The 23,530-nt window shown below is 41.1% G+C and overlaps 1 protein-coding gene across 11 annotated transcripts in view; it reads left to right on the forward strand.

Annotated features, from left to right (window-relative positions):
* The window catches only part of LOC138811488 (ecto-NOX disulfide-thiol exchanger 1), a 542,054-nt gene that overhangs the window by 434,046 nt on the left and 84,478 nt on the right, over positions 1 to 23,530 (forward strand). For all 11 annotated transcript variants that reach the window (XM_069999196.1, XM_069999197.1, XM_069999187.1 and 8 more), the window contains one exon: positions 20,058 to 20,242. In XM_069999196.1, coding sequence (XP_069855297.1) covers positions 20,058 to 20,242 — 185 coding nt within the window. The remainder of the gene's footprint in view (positions 1 to 20,057; positions 20,243 to 23,530) is intronic.

Raw genomic sequence — 23,530 nt, forward strand, 5'->3', positions numbered from 1 at the left:
AGTTTTTAAAAAGTAGGGGTTTGCCTCAGATGCCTGGGGGAAGCAGCCTCCTGGAAATTCTTGGCAATTGCAAAAATCCTTTAGGAGTTGTCTGCATATGTGGAAGGATGTGGAGGGAGGCCCTCCTTAGGGTGCTCAGGCCAGGATGTCCCAGTGCCAGCTTTTCCACATTCCCACCAGAACAAAAGCCTAGGCTGGAGCCAGGTATGGAAATAATACCCCTGGGAGAGATGGGAAGAATTAACTTTGTTTCTAGAAAAGGCACATTTTATTACCTAAGAACTTGGGTAATACCTTAAGTTTAATTTTCTTAATAATCATATTTAAATCTATCGCTGGTATTCCAGCTAGGAAGAGTCTTGCTTTCTCTTTTTCCTTTTTATCACATTAAATAATTCACAACATGTCTTTGGCCCAAGTACTTCCATCACTGTCAGTGACTTTGGCCAGATAGTAATCATGGACCAGGTTGTTCATATATCCTCATTGGCTGATCCTAAGGAGGAAAACAAGTTTACTGGAACAAAACTAAGATGATGATAAAATGCAAATGAATTCGGTTAATTAATTTGAAAATCATGACAGATTTAACCAAAGCCTTCATTTAAGAAGACCAGCATCCTGCTCTGTAGCCTGTGAAGATAATTTTGATACCAATACAAATATGTTATTGCTCCATGTACCTCCTTCTAGAATCAAACTTTTAATTAGACTTTTGAATGTAGATATATTCCCTTCCCTCTGTCTTTGCTCTATCCTTCTGTCTCTCTATCTATGTCTATATAACCACTCCTCATTACCTCTTTTATATTCCTTCCTCTCTTCCCCTTATTATACCCCTCTCTATTGGCAGTGGAACTGCGGCAGGTTACACAGGGAAGAAAAGAAGAAAGAGAGGGAGGCTTTGTGTGGCAGAGCATGGTTAAGCTTAGTGTCCTGAGAGTTAAATGAGCCATTGTATAGAAGGTGCTAGTGATTTTTACAGATGTTACCAGTACAAAAATAAATATTCAGTAAACATTAATTCATTACTTTCTTAGGCACTGTCCAGCACCTAAGCTGGAGCCTTTCCCTGAGGAAGTGCTCTTGTTGAGGGCTGGAAGGGGCTTAGTGGTAGATGCTTTCCTTGCATGCATGAGGCCCTACGTTCGATTCCTCAGCACCACACAAACAGAAAAAGCCGGAAGTAGCTCTATGGCTCAAGTGGTAGAATGCTAGCCTTGAGCTAAGGAGCTCAGGGTCAGTGCCCAGGTCCAGCGTTCAAAGCCCACAGCTGACAAAAAAAAAAAAAAAATCTTGTTGATTTTGTTGGATGTTGGTGACTCACACCTCTAGCCCTAGATACTCAGGAGCCAGCCCAGCAGAAATGTCTGCAAGACTGCATCTCCAGTTAACCAACAAAATGCTGGACAGGAATGAGGCTCCAAGTGGTTGAGTTCTAGACGTAAGCAAGAAAGTCAAGCTGTAAGTGTGCAGCCCTAAGTTCAAGCCCTAGTACTGGTGCACATGCATGTACACACACACACACACACACACACAAAAACACACATAGTTTCTTGACTTTAATTGTACTTTCTCTTTGTCTTAATTTTTTTATGACTTTGGCCCAAAAGTCAAGAGGAAAATGGTGGATCTGAGAGCAATTTTCTGATTCTTTTTAAATGGACCACATCAAGAAGCACATTGAAATAAGGATGATTGCTTTCCCCAAAAATATTCCAAAATTATACAAAACTCACTGTCACATACTAAATAGACATCATTCTAGTCACCAATAAGCATTCTTTTTTTATTAATACATTTTTTATTGTGAAAATACCATACGGAGGGGTTACAATTACATGAGCAAGGTAATGAGTCCATTTCTTATCAAGCATTGTTGCCTCCTCCTTTGTTTTTCCCCTACCATCCCTGACCTCCCATCTCCAACCAATAAGCATTCTTACAGAACCTTGTCTAACTTGAAAGAATCCAGAATGGCAGGTTCCCTCCCTTCAAAGTGGTGTCCTTCCCACCATGGTGTGAGATGGCTTTTTGAAGAGAATATTTTATATTATCAGAGGCACAATACCTACTAACTAGTAAACAAAACCTAGTATAAACCAAAATGCACATCTCTACCTGGTGTACTCTTTGATGAGTGTTCAGTGAATACAAATTTTAGAAGAGGGAAATTAAAATGCCCGTTGCTTAATAGACGACACTTAAACCCTTCCACATTAAACAAACAAATGCTCTTGGGTTTTAATTATACCTCACTTAAACTCTGAGCTCTTTATAAGAATAAATGTTCTTTTAATCATGAAGTGTTCTCTGGGTTGCCAATTTGCCATAGACATTCTCAACATAGGTATAGAAATTTTTTTTAATTTCACTAAGAAGTCAAACAAGGATTTTACAAATTTTTCAGCCAACTAATTAGTAACTCAATTAAGTGCAGTTGGAATTAGCAATATTCAGTCTGGATAGTTTTGTATTAGTTGGAAGCCTTAGGTTTAGAAAGTTATTAATAAATAAGGCTGTCTCCAAGTATCTCCTAGATTTCAAGGCTGCTTTTGGTTTTCAGATATAGTGTACAGTATTTGCCCCTGGTAGTTCTTAAACAAGAACTTACTGAGGATCTTCGATAAGGAGATCATAGAAGGCAAAAGAAGGCCCATTGCCAACCCTTCCTCAGCCGGGCACAGAAGAAAAGGGTTACTAAATGCCAGGCCAGAGTTTCACAGCCAACTGAAGGTGTCCCCGAGGACAGTTGTGTCACTGGCTTCCGTTTTGGAAGCATCGACTGTGTGATTTACAACAGCTGGCTCTAAAGTGGATCAAAATTGGCCGAGGGACCAGAACATTCAAGCATGGAAAGTAGGAGGGCTCAATGTGAGGACACATGCCTTCCGGAGTGGGAGTCTTTACAGTAGCAGCAGACCCCGAAGCCGGGTTTCGTTGTTGAGTGCCAGGCTCGAAAGACAAGCTGTTTTCCCAGGTAATGACAGCCTGGAGAGAGAAATGCAGCTGTGGTATGTGTCCCACAGGGACCACTGAATTAAAAGCAAGCCAGTTTCTTTATAACCACAAGTGAAATGTCTTCTGGAAACCCAAGTACCAAGCAAGAAAATGCAATTAATTGCACTAATATGGCTTAACAATGACAAGAGAACTCTTCAAAAGTGGCAGAGGAGCTACCTCTCCTTAAACTCTTGCAAGGGGTTAAAGCTTTTCTCTGTTCCATTCTGTGTTTTGTTGTTGTTGTTGCTTTCTTTTGATTTTGATTTTTATAAATCTTGCAAACTTGCCAAAGGAATTCAAATAGATGTTTACTTTGGGTCGATTTTTTTAAGGTCCCTGAGTTTATGCACAGTTACATTTCCCTGTCCATAATGGACATGCTTCTGAAAAACGTAGAAATCATTTCTTTCTGTAAATTGCTTTACCACTTAAATGCAAGGAGACAGATGCTATTAAATTGATCCAGTAGCAGAGGATGCCTTTTTAATGGAAGCCTTCCTGCTGCCCAGCCAGACTGTGTTTATCTGTGTTGTAAATTCTCATTTCCAGGCTAAATTATCTTCAAGCTTAGATCCTTTTAGAGTCTTACTCTGTGTCACATCTCACAGTGCTGTGACATCTTTCATACATGCACAGACTTTCCACAGTCATATGCTTCATGTGCATGTGACCCTGGTAAGAGAGATTGCAATGTGTTTAGACCAAAGCTTTCCCCCTGTACCCAATTCTGCTGTATTACTCATAGGGAGTTGCACCTTAGCTGAGGTTCTTGAACCATCTACATCTAACTTCTACTTAGCCTGGGTCAGGATGGGTTCTAATGATTTGTGCTGTGACAGTGCAGCCTAATTTCCCAGCCAGTTGCCCTTAGAAAGCAGCATCCTGCTCTGTGAGGTACTGACTTCTTGTCTAGAGCGCTGAATCCTTCGAACTTGCTGGAGGACATGGGCTGCTGGGCAGTTGGCAAACAGAGCTGGAGAATTAAAAAGTTAACAACCAATCTTCAGAAAGAGAGAGAACTAAGGAAGACTTGACCTAGGAGAGGTTCGGACAGAATGGCCCATGACTAGCTCAAGGTCACAACATTTCTGCCTGCGTATACTTCCACAATGTCCTGAGGTTTCTCAGCTGCCAGGAACATCATTATCTAGATTACAGTTCATTATGTTTTCTGGGCATTTCGTTCTGGTAAGGCTTGATGCAGGACCATTACATAGGAGAGTAGATTTAATCCTGTTTCCTTAGCAGGCTTTAAGGACACTGAGGGAATATTTATGTAATAAGATGCAAAGTTGCTATGGAAAATACTATAGCAACCTAGCATCTCCCTGAGCCAAGCAGCCACTTGTAACAGCAATCTAAATTTACATTTACTTTAGTGTCATTTTATCGACACTCTTAGTATCTCATTCTGACAGGATGTGAAAATATGTTTTCAGCTCGCATTTCAGCAGAATTAACATAGTGTTGTTGGAATTTAAGTGTGGTTTGCACAACTTCTGGGAAAAAAATTAGAATATTCCTGAAGGAGTTTAGATGATAGAATTTGGGAGTTTGTAAACTTTAATTGTTTTTGTTTCTAGACATAGGAGCAAATTCCCAACTGGAATTAACTCTAATTGTCCTGTTTCAATTTGTGAGCAATAAGTTGAAATTTCTTATTATGTAAAAGGGATTATCCTTTTCAACATTGCTATGTTTTGTTAAGAGCTCAGTTGTGATTATAATACATGCTCAAAAAAGATACTTTGGGTAGGTCAGTTCACTGCCTTCTCTAACAACATGTACCATTTTTAATGTAAAAAATTATAAAAATGAACCTCATTTAAAAAGTATCTAAAGGTTAAAATTTACATAAAAAATAAAATAGTCATAATATCACAGGAGAAATGTTTTCATTTCTAACTTTTTTTCCTTAACAGAATGACTATCCAAATATTTTTCCATGCTTTTTTTTTTTTTTTTTTTTTTTTGGTCAGGGGCTTGAACTTGGCTTGGGTGCTGCCCTTGAGCTCTTTTTGCTCAAGCCTTGCACCCTACCACAGCTCCAGTTCTGTTTTGTTTTGTTTTGTTTTGTTGTTTGTTTTTTTTTAAGTGGGTAATTGGAGAAAAGAGTCTCAAGGGACTGTTATGCCTAGGCTGGCTTTGAACTCTAACCCTCAAATCTCAGCCTCCTGAGTAGGAGTACAGGTGTGATCCACGGGTGCCTGGCTTATGAAAATTTCATGGCTACCATGAAATTTTTTTTAAGCTTGATAGCAGTAACGGTACATGATTTTGATTTCAGACAGGCCTTGTATAACAAGTGAACTTTAGTTTTAAACAAAACAAGCTTTGTTATATTCTGATAAAAATACAAAATACAAAGCAAATGGGCTTATATTTCCTTTAGATCATAAGCTCTTTCTCACAAACCTTTAGGAAGTAAAGCTAATGATCTTTGTGGTAGTATTCCTGGATCCCTAAGGTTATTAAAAGCCTGATCATTAGACCAGCCCTAGTAGATTTACTAAAGGTGAGCTTGGCCGAGGAGTTGTAAATATGTAGGCCAGTAGAAAGATAGTATTCATTGATTTTCTTCTATCTGTCTCCATCTGAAATCTTGAAGTGTGACTATAAGGCTGTTAAAGTGGGACATTGGCCAAAAGAATCAGTAGCAGACCATATTAAACCAATGCTGTTACCAGCCTCTTAGCACTGTGATGTACTGTCCACAAGCTCCATTGTTCTGTTACTCCCTGCTTGTGTGCTGCATTGTTCATGTAAACACAATTGGTGACATGAGGGCATTATATCTTAACCAGAGGGCAAATTGACCAGGTGACCACATAAATAATGAAAAAGAAAATTGAACCAAGTAATTTCTTTCTTCCTAGGATTTCTTAAACAAAACAAAAAACCCACTTGCCATTATTAGTTGCTTATCTTATACTTAGAAGCCCCAGAAATGGAAGTTTATAGCAAGATAAAAATTATAGTAAGTCCTCCATATCAAAATGGCTTAGAGACTCGTCCCTTCTACTTGACTGAGTGCCCTTATACCAGGGAGCGACTAAGTGCTCAGCAACACTTCCCCTCAGTTCAGGACATAATGCACAAAGCCTCAGGGGAACTTGCTAGAAAAGGACATTTTTACTTAGACTTCCATTACTAACAGAAGTAGAGAGAAATGTTTCTGGAAGCAAAGTTGCAAGACAGAGATTGTCAACAGTCATGTTCTGGGGAGGAGGTGGAAGGGTCAGCTGTGATTTCCCTACACATGCATCTAGAGCCTTCCCAACTCAGAGGCCCAGGCCCTGGCTTTCTTCTTAAGATAGGTCAGACCATTGCAGATAAAAGCAGCTGCACAAATTTTCAATCCTCTTAATTACCTTAGAAACATGTAATACTTAACATTAGCATACTGGGTATTTCATGGTAGGTGCTTATGCAAACTGAAGCTATCTAATAGCAAGTGGGAAGGTTCTCAATATATTGCTAAATGATAAGAACAGCTACAAATCAACAGGTACAAATAATCCTAAATTTGTGTTATGTTAGGGGAATATTCGTAAGTATGTGAGCCAAAATATTCACAGAGTATTTCAACCTGTCCACAATAGGTACATGTATGGTTCTAATAATACTGTGATAAACAATCATCTTAAAACAACCTAGAGAACTATGGTAACATTTATATTGGTTGGGAATTATGGTACCTTGCCATTTCAAATCGTTATGACAAGTCAGAATTCTCAACAACCACTATCTGATGATAGAAGCTTATTGAATTGCCTTCTTCGTCTTTAAATTGGGGAATTTCCACATTCAATTTACCATAACACAATTAACTTTCCAGACCATCTCATCTTAGAATTTCCCATTCCAAAGACCAATCATATTTGCATAGATTGTAAAGGAAAGACCCAAGAACTAGTTCAAGTCCTAACTAGGAAGAAATGTTGAGTCTGTACCCACAGAGAGAAGAGCAGCAACGAGTTTTTTGACAAAGAAGAGACCTTGGAAGTGGTTTGCGACAGCCTACTCTTTTTCAAAAATAGAATAATGCAGTGCAATGTGGAGAAGTTGTTGTATTTGCCTGAGTTTGTGAAGTGGAAAGCCTAGAACTCTTAGCTTCCTTCCTTTCAGGCCAATGACCGTTCTATGGTGCCACGAAGTTTTATGGGAAAAAGACTACAGACTCACTTTCAAGTCATGAGTAAAATCAACCAAAGATTTTAATGCCTCCTGGATACATAGAACCATGATGCCATTTGGGACAAAGATGACTGGAAGACATTTATCACCTTAAAATACTCATCCAGACAAAGTCAAATCAGGCTTATACTTTTCTCTATTTTCTATTACCAAGGAAGAAATATGCTTCAACATAGGTAATGTACCCAGTGAACTATTTTAAGCCCATTCCTACAGAAATGCCAGCTTAAAAAAATTCAGAAAAATGGAATGATCTTCTTTCTAATTGAGTGATAGTTACTTCCCCTGTTCAGCAGAGTTTTCTGTGTTGCTTTAGGCAAGAAGAGGAAATGCTTTGAAGAAGTGAGGCACATTGGCAGTGAACAGTATATATTGTGCCTTTTTTTGAATAAACCACACTTACTGTCAGAGCCTATGTTTTCTGTTCCCTAACACTCCAGAATAATAAAGAGGAAAACAAGGGTACTTCTTGATCGGAAATGATCTGAGCTACAGTATCATCCCTTTGATTTCCCATCTCATCCCCTGTTTCCTCTGTACCCACCGGGCTTGAGAGAGAGCCCACCTCAGGACCATCCAAGTATTGATTCACCACCTAATTTCAAGACTTATTGAAGTTTCTCTCCCTCTTTCCATGTTCCTGGGGCTTTTCTTTATGAGATGTTCCTCTCAATATATCTTAGAAATAAAAGTCTGAGGAAGAGCATCTACAGTAATATCAATCTTATTGCAATTCACAAACTCAGGGAAAGTTTGATCTGGAAGAGGTCTTAGGAATAATATATCTTCTCTTTCCCCCCAGTGGTCTAAACTTAATGAGAAAAATATTGAATTTTGGTACTCCCAATAATAATCGGCTATATTACTGAACAAATACAAGAAGGTTATATTGGATATTTGTAGGGTTTTATTATTGTAAGTAGTTACATTCAACTTGATATACAATATATATTTTGTAAACCTTTTGGAGACAGAATGAGATATTTCATTCTTTTAGTAATTTACTAATTGGTTTTGCTGAGTTATCTCCACTCACATAGCAGACTTTTCTTTTTTTTTTTTTTTTTTTGGTCCAGTTGTGGGGCCTGAACTCTGGGCCTGGGCGCTGTCCCTCAGCTCTTCAGCTCAAGGCTAGCGCTCTACCACCTGAGCCACAGCGCCACTTCTGGCTTTTTTTCTTTTTGCTTATGTGGTGCTGAGGAATTGAACCCAGGGCCTCATGCATGCAAGGCAAGCGCTCTACCACTGAGCCACCTTCCCAGCCCCATAGCAGACTTTTCTTGTGTACTTTGTGTGGTTCCTGAAGCCATCCATTTTTTATCCCCAGCTCTTTGCCTCCAGGAACTTTCTTAAGTAGTGATAAAATGAAAACAGATAGTTAGCGAATTCTTACAAGGTGTATAGGACTATGTCCTTTTTCTCAGTGTTAGATTAAAGGGAAAATTAGCAAGTTCTTATCAGACTAATAGATACTCTGTTCTTGAACTGAAAGTATTGCTTATCCAACTCTAAAAAGTCATTGCTGCCTATCATCAGTTCTGCTTACCCTAGACCAATATGAGATCATGGATCTGTGCTGTCTCTGGTTGCTATACTGTCAATGTCATAGCCAAAAGCAGGTAAAGAAACCTTGATGTAAAGAACTGTGAAGGATGCGCATATCTGAGAAATGTAAATTTGATCTGAACCCTCTCAACCCCAGAGAAAAGTCTGTATTCATTTCTGCTAACAGAGGTGAACACATGCTGAGGTGAGAGGATCTTTCCCCTCTATGCTCCTAACAGATCACTTCAGGATCCTTTCCTCTGCAGGCCTAGCCTACTATGTTGTACATAATAGGCGACTGAGAATTTGCTAAATGAACATTAGAAATGAGATATAGTATGAACTAAATTTTTACCTCTTGGAGGATACTGATTGATCCTTAGGACCAAAAAGGAGAAAAGAGTCTTATCTATTTAATTTTCACAGTATTGATACCCCTCCCCTACTTTTTTTCCAGCCAGCTTAGTTACTTGTCCTCAGTAACAGCACTATTTCCTTACCGAACACTCTTCTACCTCCCTCCTACACATGATCCATGTCCAGTTAAGCCTGAGTTTGGCAGGAAGGCAAGTGTAGGTGGAAGAGAGCAGGGCTGGCGTTCCTCTCAGGAAGCCTGGTTCTTAAAAACACCCACTGGTCTCAAGATTGCTGTGTGTGTCTGGCCCCTTCCATCCCTGTGGGTTCCAGCTTCCCTAATTACCTCAGAGTCTCCAACTGTATATTTAGAGCAGGAAGAAAGGGATGCCCTGCCATGTCTTTAAGATCCAGAGGAATATGACAAGGTAAATAATGAAGCCAACAGGAAGAGGAACTAGGTATCATTTGAAACCAGAACCAGATCGAAATGATTGCCAATGAAAAACATTCCTTGATTTTATTTTTTTTTTTTTTTTTTTTGGTCGGCCGTGGGGCTTGAACTCTGGGCCTGGGCGCTGTCCCTCAGCTCTTCAGCTCAAGGCGAGCGCTCTACCACTTGAGCTACAGCGCCACTTCCGGTTTTCTGGTGGTTTATTGGAGATAGGAGTCTCACGGTCTCTCCTGCCCGGGCTGGCTTTGAACCGTGATCCTCAGATCTCAGCCTCCTGAGTAGCTAGGATTACAGGCGTGAGCCACCAGCGCCCGGCTTGATTTTATTTTTATAGTAATTCAAATTTGCTAGTTCTTTGGGCTTTGAAGTAGAAATTAACATTTAAATTGGGCCTTTTTTGCCCTTTCTATATAACATTTAGGTTCCTAAGGAATATTATAATTGATACCGGATCATCGATGCCATGTTAACAAAGCACTTTCTATAAAACCATCCGTAGCACTTTCTCTCCTGTGTTCAATAAAAGCCAGTAACAGGAGTGCTGCTGCCTCAGAGGAATTCTTTTAACCTTTCAGAAACAAAATATTTCATGCTAATTCCTGCTTAATTGGAAGGAAGTCATTTTTTAAAAATCATTGACTATGGGCTTGAAGTCTGTTCCATCCCTGACCTCTTTAATTTAATCAAGGTCACCTCATAAACTTACCCAAACAGCTCTATTTCTCAATTAGAAATAGAGGTAGAGCTGTTTAAAAGCATTTAGTTTCTGATTAATAGTGCTTAACTGGAGCATCAGCACTTGCAGTGGTTCTGTGAGGAGTTAGGGCGAGATTAAAGCACTGCTACCTGAAAAATTATACTCATCAGAATCTCAAAACAAATCATTGTAATGAGCAAAGCAAAAACTGCTTTTTTTGTGAGGATGTAAGAAAGGCTATCATGCTCAATATTAAGAGGATTTTTAATATCTGAACAACTCTCTCCCAGGGATAAAAATATTGCTATAATTTAGCCACACAGACAGTTTGTAAAATATATGTACTTTCCCTACCCAAGGACTCAGAGAAGATGGATGCTGAGTTTTCCAAACCAGGATTCTGTAGCCCTGAAACTCCAGGAACCAAAAGAAGTACTGAGAAGATAGGTCTAGTGGAAGAATGAAAAGTGGAGCCATCTGGATGGATGAAACATCCAGCATTCTGAAAATGTATCTCTGGCTTCCTTCCCACATCTCCTTCTCACTTTCTGAGCCTGACTGAGCACTGCCAAGCTCAACTTCAGATTCTTCTTTGCAGTGGGTCATTTGGGTGGTCAAAGCATCTGGATGGCTCTGACACCTCAAGGGCTGACATGAATGAGAACTAGTGAGTCCCTGAACAGAGTGAAGAAACAATGGAGCCAGATGAAGTTAGAGGCCCCTACAAGGATCACCAAGTTGTTTCTGGTGCAACTTGGAAAACCATGCCCTTCTGTCCAAGCCTCAGCTTTTGTAGCAATGACCTAAAGCCCATGCTTAGAGTTTCCTTGACAAGATTATGAGAAATAAGTAATAAAGGGATTTTGTGGCATGTTGCAAATACCACACACTAGGGCACTATGGAGCGTTGATGGTGCTTAGCAGTGACAGGATAAATGAATGGTTCACCGCCAAGGCTGCACGTGAGAATCACCTGGGGAACTTTACACAAATATCCATGCCTAGGGCTTAATGCTCAAACATCTGTTATTAAAATACTCCCCCAGTGATTCTGATGCACAAAGGATTGGAAACTGGTCTATAACATGAGAGTTGATGGCTGTCAATAGGTGAGGGGGAAGAAAGAATAAAAAGGATTGAGGTAAGGCAATGCTAGGTGAGAATGAGAGTAAAATTAAAAAATTACACACATGTACTGGACAGGAAGTGACTGTTAGAGCGAGTAATAAAGGACAGGTGTCAGGAAGGCAGTGCAAATCTAGCTTGCAATACGCCAGTGGAGAGCTTCCTGTACCAGGTCTGCACCAGTGTCTTCTGATAACTAAAGAAAGGCTGCTTGGGTGGGGCAGCAGGATGGCTGGTACAGAAATGTGATGTGTGCACGCCAGAGAAAGAGTCCCTGCCTTTCTCTAAGAACAACCAAGTTATTTTTTTCTTCTCTGCAAGTGGAAAGAGAGGGCAGCAAGTATGCCTAAGCCGTTGACTAAGGGAAAAACCTTAGCATCCAGTGATCAGGAAAGCACACACACTCAGGAGGAGCCTTATCTCCTACACAAAGTGGGTGAGCCAAGGACTCTGGCCAGGGATGGTCAATTCCAGAGGTTCAGCCTAGTCTCTCCTGGGTACAAGTCACAAACCTGCCATGACAGAAATATGGCAGCAAAGGAAAAGTAATACATGACAACACCTAGTAGATCAGAACAATGTTATTTTGGAGACATAGCCCAGAGGATTTATGAAAGCATTCAGTCACAATATCATCACAGGAGAGGCAGTAAGTAGCATTCAGAGTGGAGCAGGCAGATGGATTCATGAAATGTAGAACTAGGTAGAAGGCAGAGAAGCCGGCAAGACCATATTGGATAAATAAAAGCTGGAAAGAAGGCCTTTCACTAGGGAGAAGTCAGTGGAAAGGACTGAAAAGAAAGCAGGTGACAAGAAAACAAAGACATCTATGACAGGAAGAAAGTTATACAGAATGTGTTAAGCAAAGGGGATCCAGTCTCTAATCCCCCAATACCAAGGGGAGGCTCTCCCCACAAAGGATTGGGACAGTCAGAGGGAGGAAGAGGCTTCTGGAAGCCAAGTGAGTGAGGGGAGAGCTCTTTTTTGGTGCAAAACCCAGAGGACATGCTCCTTAGAACACAGAGATGGAAACAGGAAGTGTGGGAGGCAGATGCATCATGCCAGATGGGAGGGCCATGCTTGTTTGGGCATTATTATTGTTTGTATTGTATTATTATTTTTATTGTAAATGTCAGGGGCCATGTAGCAGGAGAAGGAAAATAGCACTTCTGGAGGGGAAGGATTCATGAAGTAAATTAGAAGTGATCATTTGCTGAAAAGGAAGGACATGGATGGGTTAGGAGGAACAAGAGATGACAGCCTTTAAGTTACAGGCTGATGAAGAAAGGAGAAGGAGGCATTTTTTCAGGTGGTGGAGTGCTGTGTAAAGCTCTGGTCTTTGGAGGAGATCCAGTTCTGGTTACAATGAAGCCAGCAAAGTAAAACCCAGGTTGTCTGTGAGGGAAAGACCTTGCTTCTGGAAAACAGAGTCATTTTGTGATCAGTCTTAGTCCAGACTAAGGCTGACTACCCTAAGAAAGAATTTGTAAAGGTTAGAGGAATAAAGGTAGCTCTGGATCTTGGAAGTTAAAATAAGGTTGGAAGTGAAAAGGACAACTGGACTGTAATCACACTAAAAGGAGGTGGGGAAACCCCTGTTGTATGCCTAGCCTACTGGGGCTCTGTAGAAGCCAGCTTCCTTCGACTGTTATAGAAAGCTGGTCTCCCCCTGCCCCCCCCCATCTTTCCCCTGCAGCCTCAATCTTTCCCCAGGCTAACTGGGTCTTGGTTAAAATAGTTTCCACTGTGCTTCCATCCTTACCTGCTTCCATTGGAGCTGAACTCCTACACCAGCCCAACCCCAGGTACTTCCAAAAACAGCCCTTCCCAGCCCTCCCCTCACAGCCAGCAGTGTTCTCTTCCTCTTACCACTACTCATTGTGGGAAGGCCCTTCCCAACTGGTGTCCTACAGGCTGCTTTTTCCTGGGAGCCTTAGAGGTCAGGCCAGTGCTGCCTTGCTGCCCTGCCTTGGCCTGGAGAGACACCCAGCCATATCTGCAAGAGTCACCTCATCTGTTACTTTGAGGTTTCTGAAGTCATTCTCATCCGACAAAGCATCTCCAGCATTTAAAACGACTGACTTAGCCTGACATTAGAAGACATGAGCATGTGCTTCTTTCCTTTGCTTCTTTTCAGCTGAGGACAATTGTGCTTGGGAAAGGTCCAGGAGGATAACAGTATGAGTAAAAACGTGATAGGGTATGATGTGAATCTCCGCAGTATTGGGAGCTCAGCAGCAACTTACCTTCCCACCTGTGCAGACTTCTTCATTAGGAAGAGCTATGTTGGGGGAAGGACAGAGGATTCTTTTCCCTGAGTCACCTGCTGCTGGTTTGTGCCTCCAGACTCTCATTTAAACCATAATAATCACAGGCTCTTGCTTACCTGTACTCTCCAAATTACCCTTATTCCAGTGGCCTCACACAAAGATGAAAATAGACACTGCCGTGTGTGTCTGTTTAGCTCTCCCTAATAATAGCTAATGTGCAGACTATAATATACACTGCAAACATAAAATGTTATATCAGTGCTAAGTTGTAATAATAATAATCCTGCAAAAATGTAGCAGAAGGAATTTCCACAAGCAATTTAAGGGAGATTGCTGCTTCAGTGGGGATACAGGTGTTACTGAAAAACAGATCAATTGTACTTTGTTGACAACCTAAGAGGGGATAGAGTCAAAGATTGGCTGTTTGGCAGGTACCCCGCCATGCTCTCTGTGTCTGTGTCTGACCACTGATAGTCACAGTAACTCGAGGGTCTTCTGAGGTGTGCGGCTACTCTGGCCCTCATCAGCCCAACTAGAATGGACCAGGGGACAGCTCGCCAGGAGCCTCAGGCATTGGGATCTTTACTCCCTTTATTCCAGCTGACAGCCTAGGCACTTTCAAATGCAGCATATGGGTAAGTTTGGAGGGATGGACAACACTCTGCCTTTGTCAAAGCTGTCCATAAGGCCGTTTCAGAGGAGACAGCACAGAAAAGGGAATCCCTGAAGTAGAAATAATGATTTGTTCACTGTGTCATGCTTTTGTGGCGGTGATGAAGCAAATGACATGCTTAGCCCCGTTCCAGGCCCCACTCTTACCATGATGATGACTGCTGCTATTATTTGAGGAAAATGAGAGAAGAACAACTGAGTAGTGGCTGTACCTTTTTACTGGAGTCTCCCCGGAACTCTTCTATCTAAGGCACAATAGGGACAGGATAGGGTTGTCTTCTCAGGTGCAGAGTAGACAGCTGTGGACACACCAAAGAAGCTGAGGAATAAAATCAGAATGATGAGCCCAGACATGTAGTTCCTTCAGAAGGATTTCCTCCAAACCACCCACAGCCTTGGTGCAGGGACTGGGGTATGGAATGGGCAGTGGTTCCCTATGGTCTCTGTACCAGGACTATGAGCACCACTTGAGGACTGGGAGGAGTGTGATTACTCAGGATTTAGGCTAAACATGTGGACATGGAAATCCTGGGGGTGGGGCCTGGAAACCATATACTTTAATTTGCTCCCCAGGTGATTCTACTGTGGGCCAGTATTAGATGAGCACCTAGTTAAAGGTAACACCAGCAAGTAAATGCCAACTTTTCTGTGGCTTACCCAAAAAAGAAAAGTTTTTTATTGTTACTTTGTTTGTTTGTTTTATTCCTGGGTCACAGAGTAGTCCAAGCCTCTTTTCTTCTATTTTATACTCAGAAGCCCAAGCCCTTCTAGCTGTAGGAGGAGAATGAGAGACATTCAGAAGTCTTGCATATATTCCCTCCATTGCACCCAGGAGAAATAGCCATGAACAGGCCCCAGGGCCTTCACCTCTCTGCACAGAGAAGCTGAAATGTCTCCACTACAGTCTAATAACCACCAGAGACCTTAGGCCCCCAAGCAAGAGTTTCCTACAGGGCGTCACATGGGTCCCTGAGTCACTACACCACTATAAACTACAGCTCTGTTCGGTAAGGGACCAGAAGGCACAGCCAGGGCAAGAAAGAAACATGTGAAACTTAAGGATATTGTGGCTTTATCTTCTAGGCCTTGAGCCTGTCCCTACCCTCTGTTGTTCTAGACCTAACAGTACAATTCCCCACCAGTGAGATACTTTGAAGAACTTTTTCTTGTCTGCATGTGGGAAAGCAATCCACCATTCAGCAGCCTCTTCTCAGTATTCCAGAAGAGTGTCTGGGGAAGTAGAAGGAGAATGTTAAACACAGCCCTCTCCACAGATACTAAGATTGAGAATTCTGCAAAAATCTAGATTTTGCTAGCAACACTATGTTAGTGTTTTGTTATTTAGTTACATCTTGCCTGAGCATGCAAAAGATATTAAATCTACTGTCAGTGTATTGGGATGTAGCCCAAAATAGCTTACATTTTTTCATATATTCCTAATTATTTTATTTTTCTGAGGCTGGCTCAGTGAGAGAAGAGAGCGATTTCAAGACTTTCACCAGACGATTTACGTACAGAAGTTAAGCATGTCATTATCTGTTACCATGGAAACAGCAAGTAATCCACAAGATGGAGGAGGAGGTCACTCTGACCATAATTAATATAAAGAATAATGGCTTATATAGATTCTAGTAAAGGATACAATGAGATTCCCTGTAATACCTCTAAACCTGTTTCCCAGCAGTGCAATTTATTCTTTGGGTCAATTTTTGCATACTAGTGTCACTGTGGTAGTTTTAGTAGTTTGATGCTAATTTTGGAAGTGAAAATTAATTTTGCTTAGCAAAAGTTTCCCATCATTTGTAATCCACCCCTGCCCCTTTTGACCATCTTGATGTTTGAACTTAGGGCCTGAGCTTGCTAGACTTGCGTAATACGGTTAAGCCATGCCTCCTCCAGCCTATTGCTTTTAATTCAGCATATTCCAAGATCCAGAGTTTTCTAAACACCAAGCAAGTATAAAAGTCTGGCTGTAGGGGCTGGGAAGGTGGCTCAGTGATAGAGCACTTACCTTGTATGCATGAGGCCTTGGGTTCAATTCCTCAGCACCACATAAGCAAAAAGAAAAAAAGCCGGAAGTGGTGCTGTGGCTCAAGTGGTAGAGCACTAGCGTTGAGCTGAAGAGCTGAGGGACAGTGCCCAGGCCCAGAGTTTAGGCCCCACGACTGGAACCCCCCCCCCAAAAAAACAGTCTGGCTGTATTAGATTTGACTTTCTTATATGCTCCTAGCTATGTTTTCTCAATAAATAAACTAATAGGTAATAATCCAGAGGCACGCTGGATTTAACAGTACTTTTAAAAATCACCAAAAGATTTCATTTTGTGACCATAGTTTATAGGTAGCACATCTTACTGTATTCCTTTTTTAAAATTGAAATTTAGTAATCCGCATAGGATAGCTCTTAGCTAAACATTCCATATATTGTAACAGTACATCCTTGGAGATTCTTATTCAAAAGTGCACAAGCAATTTCATTTTAATCCTTAATTTATTTGAGTAGTGGATTTCTTTTACAGTCTCTTGGGGGTTGCTTCTGTCCTGGAAGCTTGATGACACATTTAATCAAAACTTTTCTTAATTAGTAGTTTCTCGAAAGAACTAAAGAGAATAAAATAGAGAAAGATAAGAGCTGACCTTTCAAGTTTATGAAAAATCATATGAGGTCAGAAATTACTAAGATTTTGTTTCTTTTAGAATTCTAATCCACGAAATATAATGGAACTTCTTTCAGGCAGCCTTGTTTAAGTGGTAGATTCAGGACATCATCTGGATGTTGAGTGATGTTTGCAAACAGGTGTCCTGAAGCTAAATGGAGTCAATGTACAATTTCTCACTCTTTAGAAGAGAACCACTTTGCTGCTGTATAAATGAACGAGCCTTTTTTTCATAAATATCAAGCTTGAAATCATTTAATCAAGAGTGTAAATCACTTATGTGCCTCAATTATAGAAATGATGATGGGATTGGCTAGGATATTGATTTCTTTTAGAGGGGAGGGAGACAAGGAGGAGGAGAATTATAGCTGTTTCCTTTCTTTTTTTTCCTTTTCCTTTTGAAATATAATGATATCACATTCCTATTCCAGGAATGCACACAGCATTATGTCCTTCTTGGCAGGCCCAGTGGTCCTGGACTTAGCCAAAAATAAAAACTCTCAGCTGTACTATTCCATAGGCTTCTCAGAGAGCCTCTAAAATAATGGACAGTGCACTTTTTGTATATATTTATGTGCAGATAATTTATTTAAATAATGTTGCTGGCACATGCTTTATAGCTGCTTGCATTTTGCTACACAGATTCTAGCATATCTTGCAGACTATGCAATTCATTTGGAAAATGTAATTTCCATCCCTGCATACTAATCGATTCCTTCACAAACACCTGCTATCAGTTATGATAATAAAAATGCCACTCTGAATTGAAAAGGGGCCAAATAGAGCTTCCTAAGGAAATGACTTAAGTGTCTTTGAATGCTACTAAATGTAGTAATGTGCTTGTGTAGTGCCAACATTTTTTTCATCATTTGCATTTTCTGTGATTTTTGCCCTATTACACCATCCTTCATTCAAATGATGCCTCATAACCATTTGGTGGTGGGTTGGTGAACTGACTTGTTAGGAGGTGGTATCTCAGGGTGTGGGTAAGATGTGAAGTTAAGCTGCACAGTGTGATAAAACACCAGCTTGTGCTCCTGGGTATGCCATGGTCATTTCTGATTTTATAAGTCCCTGAAAACTGTAAAACTGCCTGCTTCCTTGGCTTTGCACATACACATACACCAAATAAAATTTCCTTTATTCATTCTAAGCCTCCAGTTCATTCCACGCACCATTGCCAAACTAATCTTCCTAAATCGCCAATTCTATCATGTCCCCTGTAACCCCCAAACACCGTCAGTGGTTCTCAATTGGCCGCCCCATTGAGCCTAACTTTCCCCATCCTCTCTCAGCACCTGAGGTGGCTCACCTTCCTCTCATTGCTCCCAGGCAGGCACTTGACTTTTTGTTCAAGCTCCTCTCCTTCCTGCCTTCACTTCTCATCTCTGGGCTTTTGCTTATGATCTTGCTGTCTTGACTGAGTTGCCTTCCTGATTCTTGAGTTTTCCATCTTTCAAAGCACACTTGCTCTCCCAGTCCACATTTCTCCCTCTCTCCAGACGCCTCCTGAATATATTTCTTTGCTGTATGCCTTGGCATAAGTTTCTCATTTGTTCATTCAGCCTACATATATCGAGTGCCTACTATATGCCCCCATTCACTGCTTTCTCTTCCTTCAAATGTAGTAGTTTCTTTTTAAATGTGACTATGTTTCAAATTCCTTGAGAGAAGCAACATCTAAGATGCCAAGTAAGAAGTCAGACCTGGGCACATCGAAGTACACCACAGATGCTCTTGACTAAGTGATCCCAAATGGCTTGAAGTAGGGAATTTCTGGCTAATTGCCTTTCTGTTTGATTAGTATTTTAGTGTCTGCTCTCCATGGAATATCATTTTGTGAAGGGGGATACTGTAAAACACTTAACTGAAATTATTACCATAATTTGATGTTTGATAATGGTGGAGAGAATTCCCTGAGGTCTCATAACACCTGTGCAAACTCTATGAAACTTTGTACTACTCTGTGCAGGTGAGGCATGCCAGGGGTTAACCTGGATCTTGACCTAGGACACAAGGGATGTGGTGACACATGGAAGTAAGCATGTATTGAGTCTGATGTATGATGGGTGCCCCACTAAGCCCTCATATAGCAGAAATTATATCGATGAAGTTCCTGGTAACAAATGTGACAGATTTTCTTTCCTATCTTTTTGTGTCTTTCCTGAAATGGGGGGAGGGGGGGAAGATGAGATACTGGCAGAAAGAGTAGAAGGGAGACTGGTTTTGTAACAACTAAAAGGAATGCTAAACACATGTAGACTGACACAGTACAAGGAGAGAGAAGGCAAAGGCTTGAGTCAGCATGTGGGTTTACAGACTGTTTTTGCAATTTGACTTGCTGGGGCAGGAGGGTGTCCAGTATCAGGAACCAGGGGATTACCCTCCCCAGTCTTCGTTTGGTACCATTCAGCCTTCTTCAGTGGCTCTCAGCAGTGCCAGAAGCAATATCTCTAAGACCCACAGTCAGTGCCTTAACTCTTCTATGTGAATGAAATCTGAATCTGCATATAGTGAATTTCAGGTTTCACCTAGAAGTAGAGGAACCACTTTGCTTTGTCAGTGGGGGGAAAAAAAAAGTTTTAATCGGTTGCTGAAACAGATGGAACCGAGTTGCCATTCTGATAGGAGTTAGAGAAAACAATTTGTGCAATTTGTCCCAGCAATAGAGCAGGAAGCAATGGTGTGTATATAAATGCCTCTCTCCCCTGGGAGGCTGTCGTACACCTCAACCTGTGGAATGGATGGTTCTTTGAAAGAAAACAGTACTGCCAAGGAACTGAGCAATCTGGTAGCATAGGCTGTGGCAGATAGGATTCTTAATGGAATTCTAAATACCTTCATCACTGCAGAGCCACACAGACCAGCTTCTGTGAGGATGTCTAGGTTTGGAAGAGAGTTCAGGTGATAAGAATGTAGAAGGAATTAATCCTGTGCCTCCAAGAAGCATTTGTGTATAAAAAAAGGATACATAGAATAAGTTAAAAACGATTCAGTAGAAGGACTAGGGATGTTGATCAGTGACAGAGCAATTCTTTAGCATGTACAAGGTAACTCCCTGTACTCTTTCTGTTTGTCCTTCAGCACTAGCTGCTCAGGCCTATGCTCTTAAAGAGGAGAATGACAGCCTCCGCTGGCAGCTGGATGCCTACAGGAATGAGGTAGAGCTTCTGAAGCAAGAGAAAGAACAGCTTTTCCGAACAGAAGAAACCCTCACTAAGGACCAGCAGCTACAGTTCCTACAGCAGACCATGCAAGGCATGCAGCAGGTACTGGCCCCCTCTGTGTATGTGTGTGCCATTGAAAGAATGGGATACTTTGTGGGCCCTGTAGGTGTGAATGTGCAGCCACTTGCCAGAACGCGGGGGGGGGGGGGGGGGGGGAGAAATGACCGTCCAAATTTTAAGTTCTTAGGAAAGGGAAATTTAAGTTCATAGGAAAAGTTCATGTCTTTTCATGGAAAGGTAGAATCTAGAGAAAAGCCAAGGTAAAGAAATATGTGGAAGATCACAACACTGGAGATGGGAATCAAAGTGTGAAAAGTTTGGAAGTTATAAGGTTATATCTGGTGGTACATATTCATAATCCTAGCAAGGGGGAGGCAGAATTTGAAGCCAGCTGCTGGCATAGATCAAAATCAAAACAAGAGCCTGGAGCACTGGTAATCCTAGGTACTCGGGAGGCTGAAATCTGAGGATCACAGTTTGAAACAGTCCAGAAAGTAAAGTTCATGAGATTCTATCTCCAATTATTTAGCAAAAAGCCAGAAGCAGAGGTGTGGCCCAAGTGGTAGAGTTCCTCCCTTGAGTGAAAAAATCAAGGGAGAGTTCAAGGCTCTGAGTTTAAGTCCTGTGCCATCATCAAAAATAAAAACAAAAACCAAGTCTGTAGGCATGGCTGAAATTCACTATATGCAGATTCAGATTTCATTCACACAGAAGAGTTAAGGCACTGACTGTGGGTCTTAAATATATTGCTTCTGGCACTGCTGAGAGCCACTGAAGAAAGCTGAATGGTACAAAAATGAAGACTGTGGAGAGTAATCCCCTAGTTCCTGATACTGGACACCCTCCTGCCCCAGCAAGCCAAATTGCAAAAACAGTCTGTAAACCCACATGCTGACTCAAGCCTTTGCCTAGCAAGTAAGTACAAGGCCATGAGTTCAAGTCTGATACTCCACAAAAATAAATTTCTCCATAAAGTATAGGCTGTGGCACATGTTAGTAAATCTTTACCAAACATAGCACAAGAGTTTTTTGTTTTTTTTTTACAGGACAACTGATTTCGTTTTCAAAATCAGTGTAAACATAATCTATATTGTTCCCATTTCTGGATTATACATAGGGTCTCCATAGGAAAGATTGTTGAGGGAATGGATGTGCCCAGTGGGAGCTAGGTAACTTTAGAAATAGGGCATTTGATGTCTTTGTTGAAGAATGCCTGGAATTCTGAATGTAAAGCTCCGCATTTATGATGGTTGTTAGAAAGGAGGTATCTGTCTTGGGCTTTCAAGTAGGAAAAAGGATCATACAAACTGAGAAGTCAGAAGTGGGAGAGAGAGGAAAGCCCAAGGATTGGCAGCTGTGGGAATCGAACCAGAGATTTGTGACTGAGTTTGTATCTGAAAATTCCAGTCAATATATGATATTCTTAAAGTATTTAGACCTTTAAAGTTATGGTAGAATAATAGAGCATAAATTATTATCATCACACATGGACATTTTATTCACTCCATGGAGTACAGAAATCCAACCAATATTTCCTGGAGAAAAAAAATTGCTTTTATTTAAACTGGAGAACTCTAAGCAGAACGATGGAAAGTCAGTGGAGTGCCTTTTACATTTGTCCCATCCCCATTGACTGTTCTCAAAGACCAGAAGCATGAATTGCTTTCAGAAAAAATATGTTTTAATGATCAAGGATGCCCACCCCTGCAACATGATCCAGACAGGAAAAATAATTGAGAGGGAAAGGAAATTAAAAAAAAAAAAGAATCACAGATTGGGAAGTGAGCAAGTTAATGACCAGGTCACAGAAATTATGTCTTAAACAGCTCTTGCCATTTTAAAGCAATTTCTGAGTCTCGGCTCTGAGTCTTAACTGGTTGATGTTCACAGTGCGTGTTAGACTAATCAGTGAGATTCAGAGGTCAGAGTCAGCCAGGGAAATGTCATTGCAGTCATTGCTCAGGTCCCTGCACTTGGAAATCGATGTAACAGCTACTGCTGTGTGAGCCTACTGGGGTTGTCCCTATGCCCAACATGGGGCAGAAACTGGTTTGTGTGGGGAGGGAAAGGGGAAAGCTTGCTGGGAATAGAATCTGTTGATTTCCCCCAAAGAATGCAATACCAGAAGCAGCCACACTTCAGGAAATAAGTCATCTTTTCCTCCAGGAAAGATGACTTCAGTTGCTTTGAAAGGAGACAAAAAACAGTAAGCAGAAGTAAGGGTATACTACTTGGTCAGAGAGCCACATGAGTCCTCCATGCAATGGTACTGAGGCCATAAGCCTGGTCCAAACTGGGAAGGGTTAGGAAAGTTCAGTCTTCTGAAGGAAGGGTTGCATTTATGAAGCTTTTCATTCACTCACAGAATCTCCTTGTCGATGGGAAATGTGCACAAACGTAGTTCTTCATTTGTATTTCTAGGGTGGTTTGGCTCAGTTTTAGCTACAGAATGTTATTGTCTCATCAATGTCAAGGCCACAAGTTCAAAATCTAGCTGGGGAAGGAAGGGCTGGTTCCTTTAGGGGCTGCACAGAAGACAGATCTGTGCTTCTGTCCTGGAACTGGTGTGTGGCTGGCAATTCAGAGCTGGCCTTAGTTTGTACGCAAGTCTCCCTGCCCTCTGCTTCTATTTCTGCATGATGTTTTCTTTTGTTGGATAGCTGAAATTCTGCTTATTGTAAGAACACAGCTCATATAGGATTAGGTGCTCATCCTAATCCACTATGACCTCATCTTTGCTAATTATATCTGCAATGACTCTTTCCTTAAATAGTATAACATTCTATGCCATGGAGGGTTAAGATTTCAATATATGGACTAAGGAGAGGGGCACAGAGAAATTTATATTAGACGATAATAATCAAAATGTGTTTATTGGGCTTGACACCAGTGGCTGATTCCTTAACCCAACGCGCACACAGAGAGAGAGAGAGAGAGAGAGAGAGAGAGAGAGAGAGAGAGAGAGAGAGAGAGAGAGAGAATTTTAGGGAAAGAGATTTCTTTATTAAAATGTGGAAACTGCTGAAAGTATGACAGCCCCAGTTCTCCTAGCCATCTTCAAAAGGCTGTGCAACAGAGAGTTGGGCAGCTAACAAGCACAGGCAATAACAATGTAGAACATGGCAGTTATCCTCCTTTCTCTTGATCACTACTCACATTTGTTTTTAATGTTTCATTTCTTCCTGAAATACCACCAGTCAGATAATGGACACTACTAAGATACCACTTTTTTTTTTCTGTCTTAACATTATCTCTTGTCATCTTTGCTGAAGCTTCTGCCTAACAATCGCTTTCTTTCCAAAAGTTTATTTCATTTTCTGATGGTTACCT

The sequence above is a fragment of the Dipodomys merriami genome, unplaced genomic scaffold (genome assembly GCF_024711535.1).
Source record: "Dipodomys merriami isolate MVZ:Mamm:240054 unplaced genomic scaffold, mDipMer1.0.p SCAF_530, whole genome shotgun sequence".
Taxonomy (NCBI): domain Eukaryota; kingdom Metazoa; phylum Chordata; class Mammalia; order Rodentia; family Heteromyidae; genus Dipodomys; species Dipodomys merriami.